The sequence below is a fragment of the Amblyomma americanum genome, chromosome 1 (assembly GCF_052857255.1).
Source record: "Amblyomma americanum isolate KBUSLIRL-KWMA chromosome 1, ASM5285725v1, whole genome shotgun sequence".
Taxonomy (NCBI): Eukaryota; Metazoa; Arthropoda; class Arachnida; order Ixodida; family Ixodidae; genus Amblyomma; species Amblyomma americanum.
The window spans coordinates 66,500,535-66,520,347 of record NC_135497.1 but is presented as its reverse complement, the minus strand read 5'-3'; the positions used below and the strand labels follow the sequence as shown (position 1 = coordinate 66,520,347).

At 43.8% G+C, this 19,813-nt stretch overlaps 2 protein-coding genes across 3 annotated transcripts in view; one reads left to right on the top strand and one right to left on the bottom strand.

Moving 5' to 3' along the window:
- The window catches only part of LOC144112932 (uncharacterized), a 140,725-nt gene extending 124,308 nt beyond the window's left edge, over window positions 1-16,417 (top strand). The window contains exons 4-17 of one of the 2 annotated variants that reach the window (XM_077645768.1): window positions 71-357; window positions 5,998-6,103; window positions 6,185-6,310; window positions 6,391-6,714; window positions 6,776-6,946; window positions 7,008-7,248; window positions 7,332-7,531; window positions 7,593-7,694; window positions 9,835-9,948; window positions 10,031-10,128; window positions 14,255-14,417; window positions 14,478-14,619; window positions 15,080-15,201; window positions 15,277-16,417. In XM_077645768.1, the coding sequence (XP_077501894.1) occupies window positions 71-357; window positions 5,998-6,103; window positions 6,185-6,310; window positions 6,391-6,714; window positions 6,776-6,946; window positions 7,008-7,248; window positions 7,332-7,531; window positions 7,593-7,694; window positions 9,835-9,948; window positions 10,031-10,128; window positions 14,255-14,417; window positions 14,478-14,619; window positions 15,080-15,201; window positions 15,277-15,609 (2,529 nt within the window). In that variant the 3' untranslated portion in view covers window positions 15,610-16,417. Of the gene's footprint in view, window positions 1-70; window positions 358-5,997; window positions 6,104-6,184; window positions 6,311-6,390; window positions 6,715-6,775; window positions 6,947-7,007; window positions 7,249-7,331; window positions 7,532-7,592; window positions 7,695-9,834; window positions 9,949-10,030; window positions 10,129-14,254; window positions 14,620-15,079; window positions 15,202-15,276 lie in introns of both variants that reach the window. The other variant, XM_077645769.1, reaches the window with a different exon arrangement.
- Gpat4 (Glycerol-3-phosphate acyltransferase 4) overlaps window positions 10,124-19,813 on the bottom strand; it is a 34,263-nt gene continuing 24,573 nt past the window's right edge. The window contains exon 12 of the mRNA XM_077645770.1: window positions 10,124-16,694. Coding sequence (XP_077501896.1) covers window positions 16,527-16,694 — 168 coding nt within the window. The 3' untranslated portion in view covers window positions 10,124-16,526. The remainder of the gene's footprint in view (window positions 16,695-19,813) is intronic.

Sequence of the window (19,813 nt, the reverse complement as noted above, 5' to 3'; positions counted from 1 at the left end):
TCCTGCAACCTCCTGCGTGAGCTGTTCTGCAGCTGCGACGATGTCGTTTGCCTCGTTCTCTGGGGCGCAGTTGCACGAGCCCAAGAAGTCCGGACGGCCCGAGTTCCGGTTCGTGGAGGACAACGGCTGGCCGGTGACCACACGGCAGGAGACGTCGCTGACGGTGCTGGACGTGCTGAGCAACCGGAGCCTGTTCATCCAGATGGGCGCCCAGCCGACGGGCGACGTGCCCAACAGCATCATGGCGCCGCCGCTGGGCAACTCCTTGGTGCCGGCGACGCGGTCCCCAACGCCCCTGGCCTCATTGCCCGCCGAAGAGTGGGACGGCAAGCGGAAGAAGTCGGTGCGCTTCGGCAGGTGAGTGAAAGAACTTCTCTATGACTACAGGTGGTTTGCACTCTGATCAGCTTGAAAAATGCGCAGTGCGCGGTGTCTTCGGGGGGGTGCTCGGGCGCAGTAGCACAGACCTGAAAGGAGTTTTGCCTTGTTCGAGCACTTGATTCGGGGACGGGGTATCGCTTGCGCTCTGCAGCAGCGGCGTAGTCAGAACATCACTTTCTTTGCTCCGATGATCACTTTCTTTACTCCGTTTGATCTGTCACAGACAGGGGCTTCAGAGATAGCACAAAACCATAATGACCAAAAAGGGGACCAAAGTTAGGAGGTCTCGCTTTGCGTAGTATCTTGTTCATGCCGCTTTGGTATAGTGTGTGGAGTTTAGATAGCATATTGTGCCATCGAATGATGGTGGAAGTGTGCCATCAGTTTGTAGAATTACTTGCAAACTTGTGCGCATTTGAGCGCTTTTTTGTTTGTTTGATAAAGGGAAACTGTCCCAGCCATTGATATCTCCTCTCTTGCCGTGTGCCGCGTGTCTTTCGATCAGGTTTTCTTCCGGCTGGTTTGGTCGGTTCTCGGTGAGGTAAGGCGACCTTACTGTGTGGCGCGCATGCATGCACGGTCGTTTCATATCCTTGGAATGTTGTGACCCTGTTACAGTCCTCCACAACCGCAGCTACTCGCACGGCAAGCTTATCAATAAATGGCTTCCTTGAACCTCCGAGAGGAGTGGGGACTGAGTTGTGTTCACAAACGTCCTCGCATCCGAGATTCAAACTAATCGTTTTAATATGCACGGTTTGTAAACGCGATAACAGTTGCGATTATCCTCGTGGGCTCAGTTGCATGACTGCGACTCTCTCTCACCTGGAAGTTTCCGCGTGTGCTTTTATTTGTTTGTGTATTTTTTTAAAAAATCGGAACCCAGTGTTTGAAATGATGATATTGCAAGGTTGTAGGTGCTCAATTCACACTAAAAGCAGATAGGTAGCCGCAAACCGTGTGTAAACGACTCTGGCAGGAAACGCTATCTCAGAGCTTGACCCGCTTTTATTTTATTTTTTGCCGCCACTATAATGAGTGACATTTGATTACCGCAGTCTGTGAGAGCCAGCAGAAATTCGCAGTTGAATTGATGCACACACAACTTTAGCAGCCATTGCGATGCGGCACTGAAGTGACGTCACAGGTCCGCCAGACGGCTCATTTCTGCCTTCGTATTTTCTGACTGATTGCGAGTAGATTGAGATGTAGTTGCGCTGCTTGAGTTCACTGAAGGCAGCGCGCAGTTCGAGTGTGCAGCGAGACTGAGCGGCCTTCACGATGGCTCGCCTGCTCGTGCACATTGCGGAGGACTGTATGTACTTGAACATTTTCCTGCATGCAGTGTGGTAATTGTGCAAGCATGGGCATTTGTCGTTCGCCCCTTGGTCCTAGCTTTTCGGTGTGGTAGACCAACGTTCCAATTCTTGCATGTCTCCATCGCACTCTCTCACTGCGACACCTGCATGCGGGGCTAGCACTCGGGAAAGAAAGAAAAAAGAACTAAGCGGGTGCATGGCACATTCACAGACCCCCACTAGCTGTACGCAATACTTCTTTTGGGATAAAAATTGAGTACCTTGTGCAAGCAAGCCTAGCGCACGAACATTTCTTGCACCTGCCATGCGCACATATCTAAAGAAAGAGAAAAGGCATTGGTCTAGATCTTCCCGCATTTCGTGCATGGAAGGTACTATCAGTGCTTCTCTGACGTTATTTATTTATTTATTATTATCACTACAGCGAACATATACACACGGGCTAACGGCATGCCCGGTGGATGGTGCTGCTCAGCTCGCGTTGGAGTCGGCGTGTGGATTACGTAGTAATGATTGGTGCTTCACCGATCACGTGACGATGGCGGCGTGCAACGGGTGGAGTCTCGGAGAGGGAAAATAAGGGTTGGGGTTGGGGTAGAATGAGAGTTGGGGTAGATGGCATTGTCCTGCGGTACACGTTAGAGTCATGAAAATTTCCAGCAACTCTAACACACGTTAGAAAGGCTTAATACATGCACCGATGAGTATGCGAGCAGATAATACGCAGTTGTGGCGTCAGTGGTTTGAACAGTATGGTGCAAAGCGGCTGGTTGGTTATGGTGTAGAGTTTATAACTATTACATAGAGAGAAAGCTAGCGCCACCGTCTATGCAGGTTTCTTAAAGAGCACTTCATCCACCGCAGGAATGCCGGGAAGACGAGGTTTCGTGTTTGGCTTGGCTAGTATTAGGCCAAAAACATGGATATCTCTCTAAATTGGCAGTTGCACTGCGACGCTCTCCACTGTGCGCAGATTAGGTGATTTCAAAACTTTTTTACACTCCAATAGATTTAGCGCAAGTGGAAGTTCGTTGTTAGGACGGCATGGAAACTTTCGCAGCATTTCTTCGAGGTTTGCCTCAAGCCTCGTATTTTTACGGCTGAATCCACGTTTTAAGTCTAACAATAGCCAAACCTCTATAGCATCTACAGGTTCAGCCGTAATGGCCTTCTGAAGGTCCTCGGAATGCACGGTTTGGGAGCGAAAAGGTCGTCGTTGCGATCACACACATGCTCCCAGCTTCATCTCAATTAGTAATTTTATCCTCCGGAACATGCCAAGTCATTTGACACCCTTTCGAGCATTCTGCATCAAACGGGTGGCCCCCAAATTTTATGCAAATAGCGGTCCCGGCCAGGTCCCACTTTGATGGCCGCTATAATGGCACATATATAACGGATCAAAAGCGCAGGTAACAATTGAGGTACTATGTGCCCACTGTTGCTATGTGACATAGCGTGGTCACGTGGTCACTGCTTTGGTCAATTTGACCTTCATTGCAGACGGACGCGTCCTTGACAGACATAAGTAGTAAGAGCTAACGTTCTTAAAACTGCATTGTGGCACCTGCCACCACCTTGTTTCAAAGGGGTGCTCCTAAAATCCTTGCATCCGCATACCAATGAGCTTTCGTTGAGTTTCACGATTCCTGCCACTTAGCATAGCGTAAACACTGCGTGATCTTTTAGAGTGAAAGCTACAAGAAAATTGTGGTGCAGGTGAGAATCAAACCAGGGCCTCCGGCATGCAAGACGGGGACGCTTCCACTCTGCCACGACTGTTCGACTTTTGGCAGTGAATGAAGGCACGTCTAGTGAATGCACAGATGTCTAAGAAACTTATCTTCAGGATATGTACTGAGGCGTGCATGAATAACTTAATTATGAGCATGTAAAATACAGATATCCGAATTAAGCGAGTAGCAAAGTACGTTTCCGGTGAATTTCCTTCGTGCATAGCATGCGGTCGTAGCACCATCACTGAAACCCCAACACGCAATGTACGGCAATGGTCCAGCAGATGGCGTGCGTCTAGTGAATGCACAGATGTCTTAGAAACGTATCTTCGAGTTATGTACTGAGGCGTTCATGAATAATTTAGTTATGAGCATGTAAATTGCAGCTGGTCCAATTAAGTGATTAGCGAAGTTGTCTGGAACACACTCAATGTTATAGACGCCAAGCCGCATCTAGTTGCTCGATACACCACAGCTTTCGCTCTCTAACTAGGTTCAGTAGTTAAACCACAGCTAATTTTTTAGTTCCGCTTGGGTGTGCCTTTTCGTGCACGCATGTCCTTATTGTGGGCGCACGGTTATTGCACGCATTTCTTTCTCTCACTCTCTCCATGAGTTATATTCCCCCCCTCCACTGTGCTCTGAGGAGCCAGAAGCGTATCATGTGAGCTTTGGCAGTGGAGCATGTGCTGTAGTGTACGTAGAATGCCTCGATGCGGCATTCCTATATCCACTTGTGCAGCTGCTTCATGCCTGGGCGACCCTTCCACATCCCCCGCGGCGTCCAAAAACGATAGCTATGTTGCTTGCGCTGCTTGTCACTGCATTTGCTTCCCATTAAATTTCGTATGTTATTTGAACCCATGCAACTGCAGTGGCTTAGGTGCGTTGCGCAATGACCCGCCCCGCCTTCCAATTCCTTTGCTCCGTCAGGCTCCGTCACGCTTTCACTCACATGTATCACGCAGCACAGTGCGTCGTTGCTGACGCCATAGAGCTTTTCAATATTGTTGGCATGGCATGCATTGATCACGTGGCCTCATGCACCAATGTCACAGCAGCCGCTATGTTGGCGAACCAGATCGTCAGCTGCTACGATCAGCATCGTGAGATTTATAAATGTTTCGCCATCATGGCATCCGCTTATAGATAACATTTCCGCAGAATTGCATCTTGCGCTTTCCGACTTAACATCATCAAGCGGCACGCTTAGACCGCAAGAAACGTGTAAAAAATCGCGCACAGGGCGCACTGACGGCGCTGCTACCAGGTCAAATGGAGAATGCCGACTGGACATCTGCTGCATCTAGTTGTTCCTATTTCATGTATTGGCACCAGACACCAGAAAATTCCCGCAGAACGCATGCTGGGCATCCGTCAGGCATTGCAAAGTAACTTCCTCATGAATGTCTGCTAGCAGTACAGGTGACATTGTGCTTCCTTGCATATATATATATATATATATATATTTTCCAACGCTTAACAAAGTACAAGCCCTGACTTGTAGAAACAGTTGGATACGCATTTGCAGGTATCCAGACCAGTTACTGCACTGCACTCATAGCTAGAAATATTTTATTTGCTAATTTCAGCTTTAAAAGAGTTTATGATGCATTTCATTTAACTAATCACACTACTTAATGAACTTATTTTCTTCTTTGCTTCTGTTTTGATCATTTTACTGTTGCTATTAGCCATATGCTGTTGCTGTGTGGCAGTAAGCATACTATATTATGGCATCTTTTGTAGAAAGGTGAAATGACACTTGAGAAAATTTACATCTATCATAGTCCAATGTTCAAGTATAAGCTCATATTTTCTTTTCTTTGAAGTGGTCTCAGAGCAACAAAGAAATAATAAATTATAAGCATTTGAAATTAATGCTGCCAAAAACCTTTGGTGTGGATGCTGTTCTTGGCAATTTCAAAACAACATAAATATAATGCACCATACAGTTTTACTCCAATTATATGTGACGTGCATGTTTCAAGCATAACCTGTCAAGACGCTGTCAGGAATGCACAAAATGTTCACATTTCAACCTACATATTTGAACAGGCAATGGAGAACTTCCTTTTATATCTGCCGTAAGTGTATATGTTCCTTCAGAGGCACACTTTCGAATTACAAGAAACGTCTAGTTGTTTGTTCAGATAATCAGCTGCCTTGAGGATGCCTGTGACTAACCATATCCTTGACTGCTTCAAGTCGTATAGTTCCTCTCCCTTTTTTCTTTCACATCCTTGCCCTACTTGAAGGATATTCGCCATTCTGAATTGAACAACCAAAAACTCAAGCTAATCAAGGAAGTTTTTGCTTAGGGGTACACACTCAGTATTAAACTGCAAGCTTCATTGTAGCATAGTGTACTTTTCCCAAACAGTTTGTCACAACCATACATTCACTGAAGCAGCACATTACCCAGAGTAATCGAAAAGTGCTGCAGTTAAGTTGGTTACGTTTTTCACGTGACTAATTAAATTCTGTAACCCTAATACAGCTGAAAATAACTAATTTATTATATGAATATGTCTCATTGATTCCCATGCTCTTCATTTCAGAAATGAACCAAAGCCCATACTAATAAGTTATGTTCGAGCAGAGACTGCGCAACATGCTCTGAACCTCAAACAAGAATTACACAAGATGAACTTCAGTGTGTACCTAGTAAGTACTGCATTGCATTAGACATCAGCACAACATGACTGCAGCACTATGAATTTATGACTAATCTGTACAACCTTCTAGGATATTGACGAAATCAAGATTGGAAGTGACTGGCAGGATGCGCTCAACTATGCAGTGAGCGAATGCCATTTATTTGTGCCTCTCATTAGCCCCATGTATGGCAAGACTCAATGGACAAACCGAGAGGCAAGTGGATTGACAAATAGGCAGAGCCGTGCACCATACGTAATCACATGTTCTGATCACTGCCACAATTTTGTGCACAGGTCAAGCTCGCAGATGTGCTTCACAAAGTGATCATTCCTGTCAACTTCCTCGAGACCTGGCCCCCAGAGTGCCTCGCTATTCAGTTTGCCTCCACTCAGTACATAGCAGCCTGGAAGCAGTCAGAGCATGAGACAGGTCAAGGAAAGCCAGAACTTAGTGCACCTGCTGGCTCCACTCCCACGGGGGAGGGGTACAAGTATGACTACAGAGTCTGGGACGAAACCAACTTGAAGCGAGTTGCCAAAGAGATTGCTGAACGCTATAGACAGACAGTAAAACGAGAACAGATTGCTGAGCGGCGCAGCAAGACGTCAAGCCTAAAGGTACTGTACATGGCAGTGTTTGTTCTGGCAGTGTGATTGATGGACTGCACTTTCACTGCAGATCAAACGAAATTCCCACCTGAGCACCCTTGCCACTGTTGATGAGATGTCAGGATTTCGACTGACCTCCATGCCAGAAGCCGCTCCCAGCCTTTGCGCAGCAGAGCCACTCGAGCCAGCGGAGACCAAAGAGCTCATCGTCATAACCGCCCATCCAAAGCAGAAGGATATGGTAGGCATGCCTTACACCTGCGCAGGTATGAATTTGTGCTTACAGAGTGCACTTTTCACAGGCACAGGACATCGCACGTATGCTAGAGCAGGATGGGTTCAAGGTCTGGAGTACAACTGAGCTGAATGAAGCAAGAGAGAGCTGCTCAGATACAGAAAGCATTCCCACCAACCCTAATACACCTCGAGAGCTTGCACCCATTCCTGAGGGTGAGAGAGTCTTCAGTGACACTTACAGGGAGGCCAACAACCGTATCCTGGAACACAAGCGGCTGAGCTCACTTCGAGAACATGAAGGACCTGGTGAGTTACACACCTGGTGAACGCTCTTATAACATTTGACACTGAACAAGTGAGCGTATATTTAATTTCTCTGTTCTTTTCAGGGTACGCCACATATTCTGCAACAGAAGGTCGTTCTGTGTGCCGCCTCACATCACAGGCCAGTGACGCGAGTGTCGTATCTATGCTGGCGGGAGAGAAACTGGAAAAATTGACACGGTTTCAACAAAAGGCTGTACAGGCAAAAGTTGTGATTGTTTTGATCACAAAGGAATTCACAGCATCAAGAACCTCTGAGCAACAGGCAAGTTACAGAGCTCAGCATTGTGTGTCCAGAAGCATTAACTCGGAATCAATTATTTCAGGTATTCTACATTGAGCACAGGAAGCATGTGGTTTTGGTCAAGTGTGACGAGGGCCCCATTCCATGCTGGTTTACATCACTGATGGGCAATGACCTCATTGCTGTAAGTAGCTCATGCTTTTATTGATAGCTGCAATCAGTGGATGTGTATATTGTGCCAGTCATGTACTGCATTATCCCTGCATATGGAGACAATACTGATCGAGCCTTAAAGTGCATACAAGTATTGCAAGACTGCTTTTGCAAGTGAAGTCCAGTGCAGACTGCCATGTTATGATATTTCAAGTAAATACTAATTTGGAATGCATTAAATGGGAAAATTGAAACACATAGTATTGCCTGTCTCAACTAGGATGAATCAGTGAAAGTCAGCTTTACAGTTTTATTGTTTTTGTGTTCGACTTTTTTGAAAGCGCAGTGCAGGCGTCAACACTGCCTGGATCAAGCAAAAATACAGAGCATTAATTTCAAATGCCCTTATTAAACCATAAGCTAATGACACATTCTTTTTTCAACAAAGTAATCTTTTGTGGCTTTCAGTGGTGCCCTACAGATATAATGAAAAGAGGAACAGTGTCATATGCAACTAGTTAGTTTTGGTTGGCCCACATTGGTGTTTCTCAACTAATGTTAGTCTCACCTTCAGGTTTAATTCACCAAGGGCACTTTGTGTGATGTTCACATTTCGATTTTGCTACAGATTGCATGTTTCTGGAACAGCTCCGAGAGTACAGTTTTTTCTTGTGTTTCCACTGTAAAATACAAACCAAATGTCTATTTCAGCAAGATGTACGTTAACTTTAACTTTCAGATGAGGGCTGTCGCGCACGTTTTTAGTGGACTGTGCTTGACATGCTCATTTGCTTGAGGCTCAGCTGATGTACTTGCTTTGCAAAACCTGCTTCTGCGCAGCCCGTGTATTAGCTGTAACTAATTCAACACTAAATCCAGGGTTAATTTTTAGCAGTATTTCATAGGCAAATTAAGAGCATGCTACACGTTCTGTACACCAATAATTTGTGATATTGGACAGACTTGCTGCGTAACACTTCAGGAGTGTGATACAAACTACCACAAAGAACTAATGCTCGGCTGCTATAGTAGTACATTTAATAACGCAGTGCATCACATGTCACTATGGCGTCTCTCATAGCCTGAGTCGCTTTGGGACGTTAAACCCCCATAAACCCATAGAACATGTCACTACTCCCATTTGTTCTTGCTCATACTTTGCCAAATGCAATGCTAGCAGGAGTATATTATACAGCAATGCCAAAAGGAGCAACTAGGGAGAGAAAAGGAGAGACACTTCAGTACAGAATGCAAATTAAGCGCTCAGCATATCCTCCGCCTGGTTGACTTAGGCAAGCTGGTCTTCCAGCCGCACCAACGACAGCCAGGTACTCCAGGAGGGGGCGAAGGGAAGGGTATGTGGAGACAGGGTGACAGGACAGAAAAAGAGGCAGTGCTCTAGACTGGCATATAGAGCAGGACAGTTGGAACAGGAGGGTCAGAACGAAGACAGAAATGGAATATTTGGGAAGGTGTAACGAGAGTGGGTGTTTGAATTCTATGAAGCATACGTGCTTCAGCAACGTCGAGATGTGGATGAGGGCAGGGTACGTGATGGTATGAAATTTTCAGCTGCTGGTAGTGTGATGGTATGAAATTTTCAGTTTCTGGTAGTGCGATGGTATGAAATTTTCAGTTGTTGGTAACGTTTCTTAATTGTACGCTTGCAGGCGAACATCTTGACCCTTATTGGAGGGTTTGACCAGGGAATCACAAGCGCCCTTATGTGAATAGCGCGGGCTAGCTGACCTTAATGTGTGCAGATATATTTTGGTACCCTCGTGTTTTGCTCTTATCAAAGTGCAGTCATTGCAATCAGGATTAGAGCTTGAAGACAGCTCAATGACAACTTGATCAGCATGTATAGGCGTGAAAAAGCTATGTACATTAGACTCACTTTTTCAATTTTGCTGCACTGTGACAGTGCTTATCTTGCAACAAATATATGGCTGCCCCAACATTTTAGCACTTATACACTTTGCATTGTGATTATGGTCTCCCTTTCTTCTTTTTTTTTAACATGCTAGGTCCTTTCTCAGTTGTGGAATGTCTTTCTTGATGGTTTGCCACAAGTGTGGAAGTAAATAATTACAATAGTATGAAAGCACAAGCTCCTATAAAATAAGCATGTCTTCTAACACTGTAAATAAAATGAAAAAACTCCATTCTAGAGGGACAACCCAGAGTTTGAGAGCATACTGAGGATACGGATACGACGTGCAACAAGCCCAGACACTTCAGAGACTCCAAAGGATGCTGCAGCAGAAGCCACGATGCAATGTCTGGTAAGTAGTATAACCTCCCTCATTTAACTCATATGTCTGTTGGCCGAATGTTTACCGTCTCTTCTTGCACCACTATTTACAGGTCACTTTTATCAAGAGAGAGATTCCATCGCTGGAAACGTGTGTGTACATCGCCGGGAGCAGCAAGCTGCAGTCGACAAGATCTGTAGAAATATGCAAGTGCGTTACAATGTTTATTTCCAGTCATGCACACCCAACACAGAGAGAGCACAGATGTCATGGAAACTAAAAACTCTCTGTTGAGCATTCCCTCAAACGCTTGAACAACATGAAGCACTCTTGATTCAGCTGCACAGTTAGCAAATGCAAACAGTCTTTCCAAACTTAGAAAGTCACATATAATACAAAGCCCATGTTTTACAGATCCCCCATAAAAGTGCCATGAGTAGAAAACAAGTTCCGTGGAAATGACTGCAACAGTGTATAGTGTCATTCATGCCCACTACAACAAACAGGTCACAGCTCTAACAACAGCTATAACACTGCTCACCAAAGTAAGTGAGGACCACTCACAACAAGCATATTTGAACACTTAGGATGAGAAGGCCGGCACCTCTAATGCAAACGACAAACTGTGCACAAGGTTATTTGTTTCAATAAGTTTTCAAGAATTGTCACGCGACAAGGCTGCACGCATAAATAATGCCTCATCTGAATTCAGTGCAAGTAATGGCAGTGACACTTCCAATGGCCTGTTGACACACAGTAAGAACATAGTCAAAAAGCTGACAAAAATGCCCACGTTAAATATATGTTGTTCTAGACTTGGCCTGGCTCTTTTCAAGATGCACTGTGCTGACTTAAACTTAAATTACCCACACAGCACTGCAGTGCACTGTCCCCAAGTATGCAGGTGAGCTGTACTAAAGACATTTGCATATATACTCAACTGCAACAGCTTACTTGCGGGCAAGCAGAGAGGTATATACAATGCCCTTCCAGTAAATTTCCAGAGTAGATTTAGAATTTCGGAAAACTGCGGCTCATTTTTCACCTCATTTGGCTGTCTGCTAGAAAGTATATGACTGTGCATGCATCAGTCGTCATGTCAGAATAGCATTCAGGGTGGCAAAGTGGTTTGATCAGCATATCTTCATCAAATTACAACCTGCTGCATGAAGTGCTGGTGCAGCAGAAATCACTAAATGCAAGTTATCTGCTGACCATGGAGCCCTGACATCAATACTGATCTTGGCCCACTGAGTACGTGCAGCCAACTCTTCACACTGACAATTGGCAAACGGTTCGAGTGTATCAAACCTCTTCCTAACACTCACCAGAACAGCCTCCTGTGCGTGCTTTCCCTTCATTCAATGCATGCACCTGCGGTCCAAATGAGTGAAGTCAACAGATCTATGAGTGTCATACCTGGGCCCACTGCAAACAACGTGAGCGTTGCCAAGAGCATCTGATGCATATAGCACTGCACCAGATGTGTAACTCTAATCGCTCTGAAAAACTAGAGACCCCTTAAGTGACATGCAAGATGCTCGCCAGTTACAGCTGTGTGGGCCTGCTTTGGTAATCCCCCCATGTTCACAGCACCTTTACTGCAATAGTAAACTTAAAAACAGCTTAGTTGGTAAAGTGAACGTCAGTGATACTGCGCCTTGGCATTCAGAAGGAAACAGGAACAGGATTTTTGCACTTTATGTAAACAGCAGCTTGTGCCCCAGTATAGAGGGGAGGGTTGGTTACTGTGGCTGTGACATAGTCACCACTGTTGCTTCAGTGTGCACCTAATATTTTCTTTTTGAAATTTATATTTTGAACACATCTCGTCTGGTTGGGTAGCAATTCTTTTTCTTTTCTTGTTCGTTCTACCCCCCTTTTTATCTGCACAACCCAATGAAAGTGAACTATTCGACAGGCCTTTGTCCCTGCTCGTTCTGTGGTTCACAGCATGACCACTGGGAAGTACTGCAGTTTTGTGTTCAGATGGCCAACGCAAAGGGCCCAAGAGTATAAAACCACACACCAGTCACTATAAAATGTATAAAAGCAAGCACTGTTCATGTTCTGCCTCCTGCTATTCAGTTTCTTTCATCATGTGAACATATTATTTTGCTTTCAATCTCTGCCTCACTGCTCCTGACCAGCTGTCCACAACAACCTTCAGGGTCTCAAGTTTGTCACCATCTGTGAGATCAAGTGCTCTTTTAATTATCTCTAATGCTGTGGGCATCGCTGAACTAGCATTACTAGAATATTACCTGTGCTTCACTCTTGAACCCCCCCCCCAATATCTTTGCTAATCGTTTGTGCAGCTTCCAAAAATGTCCAACATGGATGTAGAAAAAAGAACACTTTGATCAAGTCACTCAATATTCTGAATGCGACTGTAACACTGCACGCTGTCTCATTCAGCGGCACCTTCCTGCCAATCAAATAAAAGAAAATGACAGCAAAGGCATGCCACCAAATGAGGTGAAAGCCAAGTCACAGGTTTCGGATGTACAAAATCCAATCAGATAATCTCAAAAAATATCTCATCAACAGTGTGATGCCCATTAAGCCGGTTAACCGGTCAGAAAAATAAACACTCCGAGAGGCTGCTTTTTACTAGTGCAAAGATATTACAAAGGCCATGTAAACCTGCACAACTGTTGGTTGACTGCAAAGCCTGTGTCCTCCACCTTCCAGTTCTTTGTCATTACCCTTAACGTTTAATCATTAGGAAACAGACATGCAGGAAATGGGGATGCTGATATTCTCAGTTATCGGCAAGTTGGTACTCAGGCAGGTTGATCACTTGTTATGTGCTGAAGGCATCATGTGAAATTTGTGCCACACAATGGAGAATGCTAAGTGCAACAAAAATGCAGGTAAACGGCTAAAATTTGAAATTCTTTTGTGCGCTTGAAATGAAGTATGTTGCGACTTTAGAGTGGCCTCTACAATGTGTAGTTAAACGTAGTTAAGGTATTAGAGAGGAGATGCTGCCTCAAGGGGGCACCAAACTTGGAGCGTGGTAGGACAGAGTATGCTGTATGCAAAACTCATTGGTTCGTGAAGGACCTTCACAAGAACAGTTTGTGGCAGGCATGCAGAAAGTCAGAGATGTAAAGTCAAGGACAGTTTAAACATGCAGCTCCCTATATTGTTTTGAAATTTAAAGCAATAAGGAACAGCAAAACAAGCAAAAAAGGGTGCAGCATGTTTTTGTGTCTGGTAGTCTTTACTCACATTCAATATTCAGCCCATTGAATGTTTTTTGCTAATGCTGCCAGCACAGTCTACTCTCGACAATTCAAAATTAAAAGAGACTTAAGGAAATTAAAATGTGCATTATTTTTTTGCTTTGTGATCTCATTCCTCAGCATGAATGCACACATAGAGCGAGGCAATTAATAGACAATGAGCATAAAATAGGAAATAGTAGCCCTACATAAGCTATCACATTTCCAGCAAAAACAGCAGTCACCACGCAGCTTCATCAGACACACTGAGCATGCTTGAGCTCAAAAGCTCTTTTTAAATGCATTCAGTTTGAATACAACACGCAAAGGCAACATAGCGTGATACTACCTACATGCAAAAGTCATTAAAAGATTTTGTGGATTTTCACAGCAAGAAGTCAACGCATCATTGGCAGAAATAAATGCATGCACGCTTTTTCAACACAGAAGCAAGCAATAAGTAGTAAATTCATCGTTCATAATTAAACAGAACCCACCTGCATTAAGTTGGGGATTAAGCACGTGAATGTTGACTGCCAATTGGAGCTAAAATTCTCTTGCATCCATTAACCCAGCGTAATATTCGAGCACCACTCCAAATTAGATTTGACTGCCCTGCACAATAGTGACACATTTTGAATTTCGCCTCCAATTCAACGCAGGCGCACTTTTAGTAGTCGAAAAACTGAATGTGTAGACATCAGCACTCGCTTTTCAGTACTCTAGTGCAAACTGGCAGATGTACACTGAGCAGGCAGTCTAGCAATGCATGTTTAACCAGTCCATTAGCAATGAAGCCCACTGAACAAACAAGATGCTACTGTGGACCTTTTTTCCTAAATGTCGTCACCTTCCCAACACTGCAATTTTCTTAAATAATGGCATCACTGGCCTTCATACCAAGATTAAACACTGAATGGATAGGCTGGCACTCGATGGGTATACATGGCATCAAGTCGGTCCAGAACTGTGCCGACTGAAACACGCAAGCTGTTTCTGTGCTTCCTGCACTAAAGGTTGACTGTTCCACCATTATAAAAATGAATGTAAAGCCTGCTCCAATCCCTTTGTGCCGGTGTAACCTTTCATGTCCACACAATTCTCAGGGAGATCGGCAAGGAGCTTGCAAAGAGGCCCAACCTGGCTGTTGTCACTGGAGGATTCTTTGGTGCACCTGATGTAGTGGCAAGGACATTCCATGAATGCCGAGTCAACAATGGTCAGACTGACCCACGAGTCTTTCACATCCTGCCCAAGCGAGATGACAAGGTGGGAAACCTGTTGCTACCAGTTTTCAGGAAGCTAATTGTGGCTGGTCTTTTGTTGCAGATGTTCACTGGCAAAGTGCAGCAGAACAGCGATGGCTCATTTGCAGCAGTAAATTATGGAAGAAACCTGTTCCTTGGAAACTCTGTGAAAGAGCGTGAAAGTGCAGTGGCACGTGCTTTCGACACATGCATCGTAGTAGAAGGTATGACAACATGCATAATCACCTAAAAGAAACAAACAAGACCTGGATGCAGTTTCCACAAACTGTCAGACTTTCTTTTGTGAACAATGGCAGATGAATACATTTAAAGCTTCCCGATACTGCATAAATGGCCTGCATGATAGGTACAAGGCAAGAGTGCTTTTATTTAGCCAGGAAGAGAAACGGCACCTATATGTGGGCGCTATATTTGCCTACACTGAATCTGAACAAGACTTTTGTCTCAAATGCTGAAATTTATTACACTGCAATGCCACCGCTATAGTAATGCTGCCAGGAGTGGAAAGTTCCTTGCTTCCACAATGTTTTAACTGTCCACAATGTTAAGTGCTCAGTGTTCACAAATGCAGTGACTGTGATTACCAGAATATCAGTTTGCTGCCTGCAGAAAGACACAAGAATGAAAAGGAGTAAGACAGAGTGGCATAATGCTCGCATGCAGGGGGTCCTTGTGCAGCTCATGAAGTGGAACAATTCGTCTGGAGTGATCACTTTGTGGTGCCTGTAGTCTCAACTGGAGGAGCAGCTGGTGGCCAGTTTGGCGTGCCTCTGAAGATCTTAGAGGTGAGGTCCTTGAGATAAATGCCATCTGCCAGTGCACTTCTAAGCTACCTTTGTTTCCTTTCCTTTGTATTCCAGACCCCACACGGCATAGCAGAGGAGAAGTGGTCAGTCCTATCAGAGAAGGAAGCATCACCAGCTGAAGTGGCAAAAGCTGTGGTGGAAATTGTTTTGCAGCTCAAGCGAGCCATGATGTCTCACACTAAATCACACCTGGTGCGCAACAAATACAAGAAGCTGAAGAAACGCAACAGGCACTCCCGGGAACCAAATGAGCAGCAGGCAACAGACGCCACACACACCACGGACTCTGGCCCTGCCCCAAGCTTGATCAAGCCCACTGTGTCATTCCGAACAATGTCCCACTGGCAAAGGATAGTGAACTACTTTCGCAAGAAGTCCACTTCCTAGCATCTGCCAGGATAAAGCTATCTCCCAGGCCTCGGAAAGTGGGTGGCATTCCAAAGAACAAACCATTCTAGTTTCAATCAGGCAGCCTGGGCTGTGTGTCCTGGCTAACTAGTGTGCAAGTCACTGTGCACATTTTAATCGCTCGGAAAGTGACAGACTGTTCCAGTTCCAAAGAGGTGGCATGCGGGGTTAAAACCTCCTGAAGCGACTCGGGCTATGAGGGACACCATAATGGAGGGCTCCGGATTAATTCAGACCACCTGGGAACCTTCAACGTGCACTAACATCGCACAGCACATGGGCACCTTTTGTGTTTCACCTCCATCAAAACGCGGCCGCCACAGCCGGGATAGAGCCTGGGTTCTCCGGCTGACCAGCTCCAAAGAATGAAAGTGTAAAAAATGAAAGTGTGAACTCCTGCGTTGTACAATGGCACTTTAGCAGCCTGCACCCAAGCCTCATCACATCTTGTAGTAATTATCATACACTACATTATTAGCCACGAGCAATTCAGAATTTGTCTTGTGCGTCCAAAACTTAACTTTATTGAGGTATTCAGAGATAGCACATCTCATTTCATCTGCAACAACTTGACAAGCTCTTCATAATTTTTTTTTCGTCTTTTTTAAAAGGCCAACATGCTATCACAGTTTGAACCAACCTGCAAGCAGTTGCAGTCATCTGCTTAGCAAGCTATGCCAAACACTGAACATCATTATATATACACGGCCTGAGTACGCAACTGATCACAAGATTGTACATATCTGTTTCCATATGAATAAACTATCACCTCTGCGTACCCCTTTCACTGGTTGGCGTGTTGATGAAAGAGCTTTGCGTAGAAACTAAAACTAAACCAACCCGTGCTATGTACATGTGCGTCCAAGCAGTCTCTCTCTCTCTCTCCATCCCCGGGCTCATGTGAGCTTGAGGCGTTGGCTGAAGTCCTTCTGTTGCTGTTCCTTCCACTCTCGCTTGACATAGGAGCGCTTGAGCAAACCATCCCAGTTCAAGTCAAGGAGGCCACCCTGCTCGGCAATCTTGGACTTGACCCGGTTGGCAAACTCCACCGATGACTCATCGTCCTTGAAACAGCAACAACATGCTCTCTTACTATGCAAACCTTACACCAGTGCATCACTTAGTTATGTCAAGGAGAGAATGCAAGGCCCAATGTTTATGCGATCAAAAATAGAGAGCAGATATGTGCATGTGGTACTATCAGCAACGAATGAAACTCTTAACAAGAGAAATGAAATGCTAACACAAAAACACGAACATATCAGTTCCTTGAGAGGAAATACAAGTTGGGTCAATTAACACTTCTTAAGGGCAGTGTTTGCACTTTCAAAGTGAAATTAACCTGTGCTTGTATTGAGCTTCCCCATTAAAAAATTTTCTAATTTTTCTGTTGGTGTTTCAATTGTCTTGTTCACATTTCATTCGTTGCTGATAGTACATGTGGCAATGAAAGGCACAGCATATGGTAAAGCACAGCATATACTATGTATATAGGTTTCATTCAAAGCGTGTACCCTTTTATTTTCATCAACATGTCTACCGTGATATGGCATGGCTTCTGTGGAAAAGTTTCTTCCCTCGGCACATGCAGCCCGGAACTGAAAAGTTCAATCTGCACCTGTGCAACTACTTCGGTCTAGCTCTTAATTCCTATGCCAACATTCCATCATAGAATTACACGCTAATGCATATATAGAAGTCAATGCATGCTGCTGTGATAACTATTTTTTTCTATATGCATCATGGTGTTGCCGTAATTACCCGATTTTATCGTGCCACCAATTTCTAGTGTGCTTTTGGTTTTGTATCCAATTGGTGTGCATTACCTGTTCCAAGGATCAATTCTCACGAAAAAAAAAAACGCATTAGAATCGGTACCTGTTTCAATTCAAACCGAAGAAAAACGATTACATTACATTTGGGCTTGTTTTCACAGACATGATGCATGATGGCTGAGTGCATATTAAACTCTCTCAAAAAGCCCTTTAATAAAAGCGTGAGCAGGCTGACAAGCAATGCCGAGTGCATGCTTCTGCAGTTATGTAAAGGTGTTATTCACAAAAACTTTCCACACTATATTAACATGAAGTCACACTCAAAACTAATTTTTCCTCTTTTAAAGCAGGAACCTGCTACACTGATGCAATGATTTCAGCGTAATTTTATAACTTGGAACAGCCATGGATTTCATTTATCATCAGCATTTCTAGTACACACTAAAACTCCTCTTGATCCTCACTTGCCACGTTGAAGGCTTCTTACTTTTAATATTTAAAGTTTTCACATTTGACACATGTCCACCAGTGCCTTTCCAAGCTTAAGCTATGAGGCCACTTTAGCAGAGAATTTTTTTAATAGCAGATGAAAACAGAAAACTACTTGTCTGTCTTAAGACGGACATTGTATTATCCTAATCAAAAAGTAAAGATGTAAAAAAAACTTATTAAAAATGTACTAAGTATACGACTGATGCCAGTAGTCACAACTTTAAGTTCATCGCAAGTAAAATTGTTTTGCTGTTATGCACATTAACACAATGAACAAAAATAATTATACCATGAATTGTCATTGTGTAAAAACAGAATGACCAAAAACAATGGTTTTCATATAGGCATCTGTACAGGGATAAGTTAGCATTTCTTGCATCAGAAGGAATGACCAAATAGCGAGTTTCAAGAAAAACGAGAAAGAAGACTAGGAATAACTACAAATGCTATAAACCAATGTCCAAGACAGTTGAAATCCATCAAATTTGTAGCTCGGCTCCTCCCTAGTCTTGCATTCCCTTGATTTTGCTCGTGTGGCAGCTCACTTTTTTTCTTTCTTGTGTTTTCTGCATCATCAGTTGACCAAAAAGATTTCCATATATGCTGATGGTCACCTTTCAAGCAAGCTCTCTGTGTGTACAGCTCAGGCTTGATCCCAATGTGCTTAAACCGTCAAGAGTACCTCTGTGACCATTGTTGAAATGACACATACAAATCAAACTTCGGCGTTGGTATCCTGAAACCATGTAATGTGTTCCAAACATCTTGAGCCCCTTTTGTGAGTGTTGTAGTTGTTAAATACAAATAAAAATAGACATATATGGCAATAAATGGTCATCAGTCTAAATTGAGAAATGAACAAGAAAAAATCACTGCTCATGAAAACACTGGGTTTTTATTTCAACGGAAAGCTTTTAGTTTTGGTTTTCCAAGATGCGCAGAAGTTACCAAGTTTAGCTGTATCTTTGTAACGGTGTGAACTATAAACAATTTTTGTTGCAGCTGATTCAGGAATGAACCAGCATTTTAATGAAACATTTGAAAAATTTAATTTTATCAAAAATATTCCTTTTTAAAAGTGGCTTCATACCTGAAAATATAACTGCACAAACTCTTGTGTAAGAACTCTTTACAAAGTTCACCTGAGATGCCCATCACTTAAGCCCATATAAAACAATTCTGGCATTTTGTGAAGAAGTGTGTCTTTCCAGCACAATAGGCAGGAGACAATTGTCTAGCTATTCTTGAAAATCCACCTAGTGGATTTTCAAGAATTCTGTACTACACAGCTCAGCAGTACAAAGTATGAATTATAAGCCTGTGACTGCATTTTGTGAAGCAAAACATAAAACTGTTAAAAGCACTGCAACATAAGTCGCTGAAAAACTGGAAAAAAAGCAGCATGATTCTTATGGCAAAATACTTGCACTTCACACCAAGAAGTGTCCAACCACAAATTTTTTAAACTAATTCTTTAAATCTTTACCTTCTACATTTATAGATAACAAATGAAAGGTGCTTGCTTCAGTGGGTGCAGGACTATATTATACATATAATTTCATAACAGCTCCTACTCTGGCCAGAAGCTTGTACATTATGGTGCATCTGAAATTCTGTGTGCTGTGAAATGTGTGTAAAAAAAATTTCTCCTATTGCCATGTGCTTGCCAATGTCACAAAATACTCTGATCAAACCACACTATTCATTACATAAACTATCTTTTTCTGCTGCACAGTTGGTGCACGAACAGGAGAGTCAACACTTTTTAGTGCTGGTAGGTACTAGGGGCTCCGGAACGGGAGAGGGGGGAGGGCAATAGCCCTAACATTTCTCCAGAGGGGGCAGTGGCCCCCCAATCTCCAGAGGGAGCAGTGCCCCCCCCCAATCTCCAACTGCTTACACTCAGATCAAATTTC